Below are 9,084 nucleotides of genomic sequence, written 5' to 3'. Positions count from 1 at the left end.
AAAGTTTGAAACACTGGCTCAGGAGAGCGTTTGTAAACTTCTTCTCGAACCAAGATATTTACTCGAGGATCCAGTCTGGCCCTGTCAATTCCTAAGGTCACACACTCCTCTTTATTCCAGCCAGGATCAAGGGTATCGGTTAGTACTAGCTCTAAGGGGTTACATTGCCCCTTAGTACGGGAAGGACCGTTTTTTCCTTTCTGAAGGTGGACTGGATCGTTTTCATCATTTTTTTTTTCTTTTATCCAAGTGGCCTAAATGACACAAGACCAGTATTTACATTTGTTTCCACACAGCCCTAATTTATGACAGATGTACTTATTTTCTGCCATATAGCCTCTTTTCTAATTAAGAGAACCACACCTTATTCCTAACTTGTTACTATTAATGACAGCACAGGTATCAAATTTTAAGGTGACTTGTTTGGGCACCCCCCCCTTTTTTTTTTTTCTGTTTCAGCTAACACTTTACTCATATCGTTTATGAGCTCCTACCAGTCCTCAGTCCTTAATCTTATTTTAAGAACTGTGGTCATGGGAGGCTCAGATGGGTCATAACACACATCCGGTTGGTCATTTCCTGGGCTACGTACCTTGTATAGAATAACATTATACAAACAAGTTCTTTTTAGAGTTCCAGTACACTTATAATAACCGTAAAATGATAGGACCGTAGCAACCTTTTCTCCTACCTCAGTGACTTGATGTATACACCAGGAACAGCCCTCAGTCTGAGGAAGGTCAGTTGAAGTCGTTACTGTACAAGTCCAAATTTTAAGGAAAATGAGTCCCGTGATGAGTTTCCACATGCTTCAGCCATGCGTGGACCAGTCAGCGTCCAGGTGTGACTGAAGCAGAGCTTGTCATCTTCTTCAGAGTCACTTTGCAGGGGTTGGCGAAGCTGCTCCTCTCCACGTACAGCTCACAGTCTACTAATGTTTAAGGATGGTCTCGGAAGTTGGGCCTGCTAGAATAAACTGAGTCCAACACCTCTATACAGTTATGTTCAACTGGGCTCTCTGATACCAGGAGCAAGGTGGCGGGGTTTAGGGTTTTGCAAACTTGATGGTTATGTGGGGATTTCCACATAGCAAGCTTTGGTACTTGGTTAAACTAGCATTTGTTAACCAATGATGTCCTTTGGTTTTTATTAAAGTTACCACAACATGGGGGGGCCTTTATATTCAGGTTTTGCCTAAGGGTTAGTTTATCTGCTTCTTGTGCTAACAGGGCCTTTGCTGCTAGGGCCCTTAGACCTGGGGGCCAGCCTCCGGAAACCCTGTCTAGCTGTTTTGAGAGATAGGCCACTGGCCTTGGCTAGGCCCCACAGTCTGGGTTAAAACTCCAGCTGCCATTTTTTCTCTTTCGGACACATAGAGTGTAAAGAGTTTTGTCAGGTCAGGTAGCCTCAGGGCTGGGGCCGACATGAGATTTTCTTTTAACTCATGAAAAGCTCGTTGCTGTTGGTTGTAATAGATGTAGTTTATCTAATCTACATTTTTATTAACTGTTACCTACTAAAATATTGACTCAAATCCTGCAGCTATTTGATTTCAAACTTTAAATTGATCTGATATTCCTCGTGGGACTCCAATTGTGCCTAAATAGACATGACAGTCGAAAGACCCATAAGGGGCTTCTCTCACTTTATGATGTCTAAATGTTTTTTTCCCTTCTGGTTGATGAAATGCCAGGATGAAAGGAATAGCCAATTGGTCTAAAGTACAAGTGCCGCTCCAGTTATTGAGCAGAGTGTCCAGTAAAGGTCCACCACAGTACCACCACACATCAGCTCAAGGATGAACAAGGGCTGACTGATTGATAAGCTCTTGAAAATTCTTAAGCTCACTGCATCCTTTCACGTCTCCAAGGAATGCTAAGTTTCCTCCCTGCTGTGAGAGACATGAAGTGAACTTAATGTTGGGAGACGGAAGCTGGATGGCCCTTGGGGGCTGACCCGCGGGGACTTTGGGATATAGCAGAGAGAGCTTGGCATGACTTATTACTCCAGGCCATAGAATCCTGGAAAAGAGTATCATGCAGCCTATGCCTGGTTGACTGGAGGACCACCTTAGTGGAAGGGGAACAATCTGGGCCTCTGGCCTGCCATGCGCACAAGCATAACAATTGCTTTTGTTTAATGTGCAGATGGAATATTTGATCCATTTTAACCAGGCATTTGCATCTTGGTATCCTCTCTTAATTGCTAAAGTTTGTTTTAAGTCTTTAACTTTTATGGTCCTCTAGTAAAATGAATGTATGGTTTTAGGGAAATTACAAAAACCAGTTGGGGCAGTCCATCCTTGCTCTTTAGTGGTCCACAGAACGTTGGACCAACTATGGCATGAAAGCTCTACATTGGGGGGCAACACTCCTGACTGGCACTGGGGTCTTTATCGAAATGTCCCCAGATTAAATGGTCCTAGTTCACTAATGCCTAGTCTGAAGAGAGTCAGGAGGAACAGAAGTACTTTTCTGAAGTAGAAAGCTGTCTTTGACTTGGAAATTGACTTGGTTATATTAATAACTAGATGGTCAGCAACAGAATGAAGAAAGAAGAAAGAGTAATAGAATAGATTAAAAGAGTTAAATTTTTCTTAGCTTTAGTTTGGTAGGGTTTTCCCCTGGGACTATGGCCCACGACTCTGGACGGGGTGGTGCTTTCTTGACTCCGGTGTGATGAGTCCATCCTTTTTTTGCTGTACGAACAGCAGTCTTGGTTAGCAGCACAAGGTAGGGTCCTTCCCAGGCTGGCTCAAGTTTTTCTTCTTTCCACCTTTCGATGAGAACGTGATCTTCAGGCTGGTGCTGGTTTACTGGAAACTCTAGGGGTGGTACATGTGCTAAAAGACTTTTAGTTTTTTTGTGTGTGTGTGAGTTTAAATGTGGGGACTTTAATGTGGAGACTTTATAGTCCTTAGTGCCTTTTTACTGAGAAATTTCCTTTAGCACCTATTTTTATTAGTTTTTAAACCAAAGAAAGCCAAATACCATTTTACATTTAGCAATGCTTCTCGTATGATTTTTTATACCAGATAAGCTAAATGTTATCTTTATATTAGTGTGTTATTAATATTAAACCTAATTTTAATAAAACCTTGTAGACATATTTATTTAATTTTTAATGTTTGACCATAAGGTAAGATTTTGTAGACTCTTTTTAACCTTTTATAATTTTTGCTAAAGAGCAGGTTGGTGCTTTAAAAAAAACCTGTTATGCTTTTACTTTAATCTCCAGTTCACAGAAAAACTGGATGATATTTCTTTAACTTTAGCTAATGTGTTTACACACAGAATGTTCTTTACAATTAATGTTTTAAAACTTGCTTAAACCTTCAAAACAATAATTTTTAACTTTTTAATGTAGGTAAAAATGTGCATTCTTATGCCTGCTTATAATCCTTTTACCAAAGGTATATTTTGCTTTTCTTATACACCTTGCAAATAAACTGTTTTTTTTTTTTTTTCAATAGTTTTACATTCAGGAGGCCTAGTTACTTTTAAATTATACAGCATTTTTTGCATAAATTTTTTTTAACACACCTTTTTTATAACCTTTTTTTTTCACGACTTTTACAGGCAACTTTTTTTTACATGCCTTAACTTTCTGACTTATTACAAACATTTCTTTCTTTAAACAACCAGTTAATTTATTTCAGGACACGAATTTACCATATAACACTCTTTTTATATAAATTCTGCCCCCCCTTTTTTTCTTTTTTTTCCCGAAGATGATAACCATTCTTTTCCAAAGCGAACCTTTTTTTTTTTTTTTTTTTAATGTCTGTGGACTACTGTCTAAGGCCACAAGATCAGAAGTTACTACAATACATGCTATACTGTTAACTTTTAGCAAACTTAACTTTTGTTGAAAACCTTGTACGTTTGAGATTTTAATTATCTTTTGCTATTAATAAGACCTTGTTTTGTCCAAATTAGAATTGGTATGATGGCTTTTAAAGGAACAGGGTACACCTTTTTTTTTTTCTTAACTACTTGTATATCTCTCTCTTTCTTTCTCTCTTTGACTTTGTCTCTCTTTGACTTTCCTTTTGCCTCTGTCTCTTCCTCTCTCTCTCTGCCTCTGTCTTCCTCTCTCTCTCTCTCTCTCGACTCCCTTTTTGTCTGTCTCTTCCTCTCCGTCTCTTCCTCTCTCTCTCTCTTTGCCTCTTTTCCTCTCTGTCTCTTTCCTTTCTCTCTCTCTGCTGGTCTTTCCTTGCCTCTGCCAGCCGCTTATGCTGTGTTCTCTCAACCACCATATGTTGTGGGCAGGGGATCTAAAACAAGCTGGTCTGGGTTCCCTGGCTTACAGGTTACCTTGTGCCATACCTTTGAAACAAGAGACCTGTCCACGCTTCCTTCTAATGGCCAACCTACCTCTAATGCTGGCCAGTCTATCTTACACAAAGTTTTACATTTTCCTGGTGTCATAGTACTCCATAGTCTCCCTTAAATCCTTTTGTTTTTGAAAATTTTCAACATAGTTCCTAGTGTGGTGGGCTTAACTTTGTGTCTCACCCATATTTCCTCTAGACAAAACACCACGCTCACACCACACACACACCACAAAGAATGGGTAAAAAGGGCGCACACACACTTTTGTAGTTTACACCAAACCAAAATCAAAACCAAAATCAGAGTATCCAGAAATCCAAGTATCCAAAACCAAAACCAAAGTATCAAGCAATCCAAGTCAAGTGAAAAACAAAAACCAAAGTGCCGGTACAGGCACACACACCATGGGTGATCAGGCCATACTTCCACTCAAATGGAGTAGGCAAGTTCCCAAGACCAATTCTGTCAAGCAATTCAAACCAAGTCAAAACCAAAACCAAAGTGCCGATAAAGACACGCCGTGGGTGATCAGGCCACGCTTCCACTCAAATGGAGTAGGCAAGTTCCCAAGATCAATTCTGTCAAGCAATTCAGACCAAATCAAAATCAAAACCAAAGTCCCAATAAAGGCACACCATGGGTGATCAGGCCACTCTTCCAGTCAAATGGAGTGGGCAAGTTTCAAAGACTAGTCTTACCAAGTTTTAGAAGTCCAGACTCCAAGTGCCCTTTCCTTCCCGGTGTTCAGCCACTGCATTGATCCTCCACGGGGGCCTGCCTCACACTGCTCTGGTGAAGCGTCCCACTGGGACAAATGCCTACCTGGGAGCACTCTCAGGATCCGCGTCGCTTGGGCTGGTCGGAGTCCTCTGCAGGGATGTTCCACAGGGCAGGTTTAAGCCACCTAAGGAGCTGCCTCGACCTTCTGCCAATCGCCTCGCTTCCCGGTCAGGGAACCAAGAAATGTAGCAGGACAAGCGGCAGACAAAACTCAGACACCGAATTACAGAAGGAAGGCGTTTATTCGGCGGGGGGCATCGGCAAGACTTTAGTCTCAAGAGCCAAGCTCTCCGAGTGAGCAATTCCTGTCCCTTTTAAGGGCTCACAACTCTAAGGGGATGCACATGAGAGGGTCGTGACTGAGCAAGCAGGGGGTACGTGACTGGGGGCTGCATGCGCTGGTAATTAGATCAGAACAAAGTAAGATGGGGATTTTCACAGTGCATTCCTATACAATGTCTGTAATCTATAGATAATAGAACCAGTTACATCAGGGGTCGATACATCAGGGGTCGAACTACCAGGCTCAGGGTGCGGCGCTGGGCTGTCTGCCTGTGGATTTCATTTCTGTCTTTTAGTTTTTACTTCTTCTTTCTTTGGAGGCAGAAATTGAGCATAAGATAATATGGGGGTGGTCTCCTCCCTTACTTTAATATGCAGATTTAGGGCTATTTAGCTGACAACTGCCAAAGTAGTGAAACAAGTTATCAAGAACTTAAAACTCTAAGGTAGAAAAAAAAAAGGTCTTTATGAATCTATAAGATGTACTTCTATTGGCATGCCTAATACGTCTATGTATTTATGTGTTGTGTACACAATTTTTCACTACTGAAAATATACAGTGGAACTCTAATTAATTGGCTTAAGACAATAAAAGCACTTGAATCAAATACTTTATCAGATAAAAGGAAAAGACAAGTCGAATACTTTTTCAAGTTTATGTAACTTAAGTAAAATCTTTAATAAATAAGCTAGCTTTAAAATTATTAGAAATGTCTTAAGAATTGCCAGCAGGTTCTGGGTTACAGCCAAGGTGGGGGTGGGATGGGGTGAGGGTTGGTGGGGTAGGGGGTGGTACAAGGGCTTCGTTATTTCTTGCTGCCCGCTTCTGGCTTGGGAAAGTGGCAGGACCTTGGCAGGACCTTGGCAGCACCCTGAGCTGGCATGGCACTAATCGAGGGATGCGAGACCCCAGTGACTGGGGCCCGGCTGCAGAACCAAGTTGTCATTTCCAGATTGGGTCTCGGGCTGCATCCTCTCTCGGACCCTCCCCTTGTACCAAGCAGATTGTCACAGGTAGTTTGGGACAGCTGTCCTGGCGTGGAATTTCCCGAATTCAACAAATCCTCCAAGAAATCCATCCATCCATCCATCCATCCATCCATCCATCCATCCATCCATCCGTCCATCCATCCATCCATACGTGGCAGATTATGAAGTATGGATCATTACTTTTGGGATGTGGATATATTTCATGAACAAGGAACAGCTCGGAAGAGCTGGATTTTATGCTTTAGGTGAAGGTGATAAAGTAAAGTGCTTTCACTGTGAGGGGGGGTAACTGATTGGAAGCCCAGCAAAGACCCTTGGGAACAACATGCTAAATGGCATCCAGGGTGTAAATATCTGCTAGAACAGAAGACATGAGAGTATATAAACAATATTCATTTATCCTATTCACTTGAGGACTGTCTGGTAAGAACTGTTGAAAAAACACCATCACTAATTAGAAAAATTGATACCATCTTCCATAATCCTATGGTACAGGAAGCTACATGAATGGGGTTCAGTTTCAGGGACATTAAGAAAATAATGGAGGAAAAAATTCAGACATCTGGGAGCAACCATAAATCACTTGAGGTTCTGGTTGCCGATCCAGCGAAGGCTCAGAAAGACAGTACACAAGACGAATCAAGTCAGACTCTATTGCAGAAAGAGATTAGTCCTGAAGAGCAGCTAAGGCGCCTGCAAGAGGAGAAACTTTGCAAAATCTGTATGGATAGAAATATTGCTGTCGTTTTTATTCCTTGTGGATATCCAGTCACTCATAAACAATGTGCTGAAGCGGTTGACAAATGTCCCATGTGGTACGCCGTCATTACATTCAAGCAAAAAAATTTTATGTCTTAATCTAACGCTATAGTAGGCATGTTGTGTTCTTATTACCCTGATTAAATGTGTGATGTGAACTGACTTTAAGTAATCAGGATTGAATTCCATTAGCATTTGCTACCAAGTAGGAAAAAAAAAATGTAAATGGCAGTGTTTTAGTTGGCAATATAATCTTTGAATTTCTGGATTTATCAGTTATTAGCTGTCTTATTTACCCAATTGTTTTTACCGTTATTTAATTGAAACCCTAGACTAAGAAGAAGCATATTATAACTGATCACAATGTGTATTCACAGTATATTGACTTAATTTCTAAGTGTAAGTGAATTAATCATCTGAATTTTTTATTCTTTTCAGATAGGCTTAACAAATAGAACATTCTGTATATAAATGTGGAGATTAATCTTTCCAATCACATAATTCGTTTTGTGTGAAAAAGGAATGAATCGTTCCATGCTAGTGGAAAGATAGAGATTATTTTTAGAGGTTTGTTGGTGTTGTGTTTTGGGATTCTGTCCGTTTTCTTTTAAAATTGTAAATATGTACTCGTGTGAATGATTTTTTAAAGTGATTTTGCCATTTTTGGAAGGGTATTTAATGATAGAATATCATCGAGCCAACATGCACTGACATACAAAGATGTCAAAGATATATTAAGTGTAAAATGCAAGCAGGAAAATACTATGTACAGTCTGAGCCAAATCAAAGCATGTATGTTTTTTATATGTGTAGAACAAAAGGTTTGGAAAGATATGCACCAAATTGTTAAATGTGATTTCGTTTGAGGGGGCTGGGGGGATGGGCCCCAGAGGGGGTTTTGTAGGGGCCTTTCACTTTGTATTTTTTTCATTTTGTTTTGTTTGAATTTTTTTTTTCTTTTTAAATGGAGTTTCACTCTTGTCACCTAGGCTGGAGTGTAGTGGTATGAACTTGGCTCACTGCAACCTCTACCTTCCAGGTTCAAGTGATTCTCCTGCCTCAGCCTCCCATGCCTCCTGTGTAGCTGGGACTACAGGCACCTGTCACCATGCCTGGGTAATTTTTGTATTTTCAGTAGAGATGGGGTTTCACCATGTTGACCAGATTAGTCTGTAATTCCTGACCTCAGGTGATCCACCCACCTTGGCCTCCCAAAGTGCTGGGATTTCAGGCGTGAGCCACTGCACCCCGCCCTGTTTGAATATTTTAGAAGTATGTATTACTTTTGTAATCAGAATTATTAGAAAGCATTTTACTGATTTAAAAGCTTAGACATGTTCAAATGCCTGCAAAACTACTGAACACTCAGCTTTAGTTTTTCTAATCCAAGAAAGCCGGGCAGTTGACCTTTTTGGTGCCAATGTGAAATTTAAAAGATTTTATGTTTTTCCTGCATTGTGGATGAAAAATATTTCTGAGTGGTGGTTTTTTGACAGGTAGACCATGTCTTCTTGTCTTGTTTGAAGATAAGTATTTCTGATTTTGTAAAATGAAATATATAATATGTCACAGATCTTCCAATTAATTAGTAAGGGTTCATCCTTAATCCTTGCTAGTTTAAGCTTGCCTAAGTCACTTTACTAAAAGATCTTTGTTGATCCAGTGTTTTAAACATCTGTCAGCTTATGTAGGTAAAAGTAGAAGCACCTTTGTACACTGCTTGTAGTTATAGTGATAGCTTCCATGTTGAGATTCTCATATCACCTTGTATCTTAAAGTTTCATGTGAGTTTTTACCATTAGGGTGATTAAGATGTATATAAGGCAAAATATTAAGTCTTTCCTTTACCTAAGTTTGCTTTCTTGACTAGTAATAGTAGTAGATATTTCTGTAATAAATGTTATTACAGAATGTAATAAATGTTTTATATATATATATA

The 9,084-nt window shown here is 40.1% G+C and overlaps 1 protein-coding gene across 1 annotated transcript; it reads left to right on the top strand.

Moving 5' to 3' along the window:
• The first annotated feature begins 6,295 nt into the window (after positions 1-6,295).
• On the top strand, positions 6,296-7,244 carry BIRC8 (baculoviral IAP repeat containing 8). The gene is given in 3 exon segments (XM_011953096.1): positions 6,296-6,410; positions 6,545-6,661; positions 6,664-7,244. Coding segments are annotated over 3 exon segments (813 nt in total).
• Positions 7,245-9,084: the final 1,840 nt, after the last annotated feature.

The sequence above is a fragment of the Colobus angolensis genome, unplaced genomic scaffold (genome assembly GCF_000951035.1).
Source record: "Colobus angolensis palliatus isolate OR3802 unplaced genomic scaffold, Cang.pa_1.0 Scaffold356, whole genome shotgun sequence".
Classification (NCBI taxonomy): Eukaryota; Metazoa; Chordata; class Mammalia; order Primates; family Cercopithecidae; genus Colobus; species Colobus angolensis.
The sequence above is the reverse complement of the archived record's forward strand: the minus strand, read 5'-3'. Positions and strand labels throughout refer to the sequence as shown.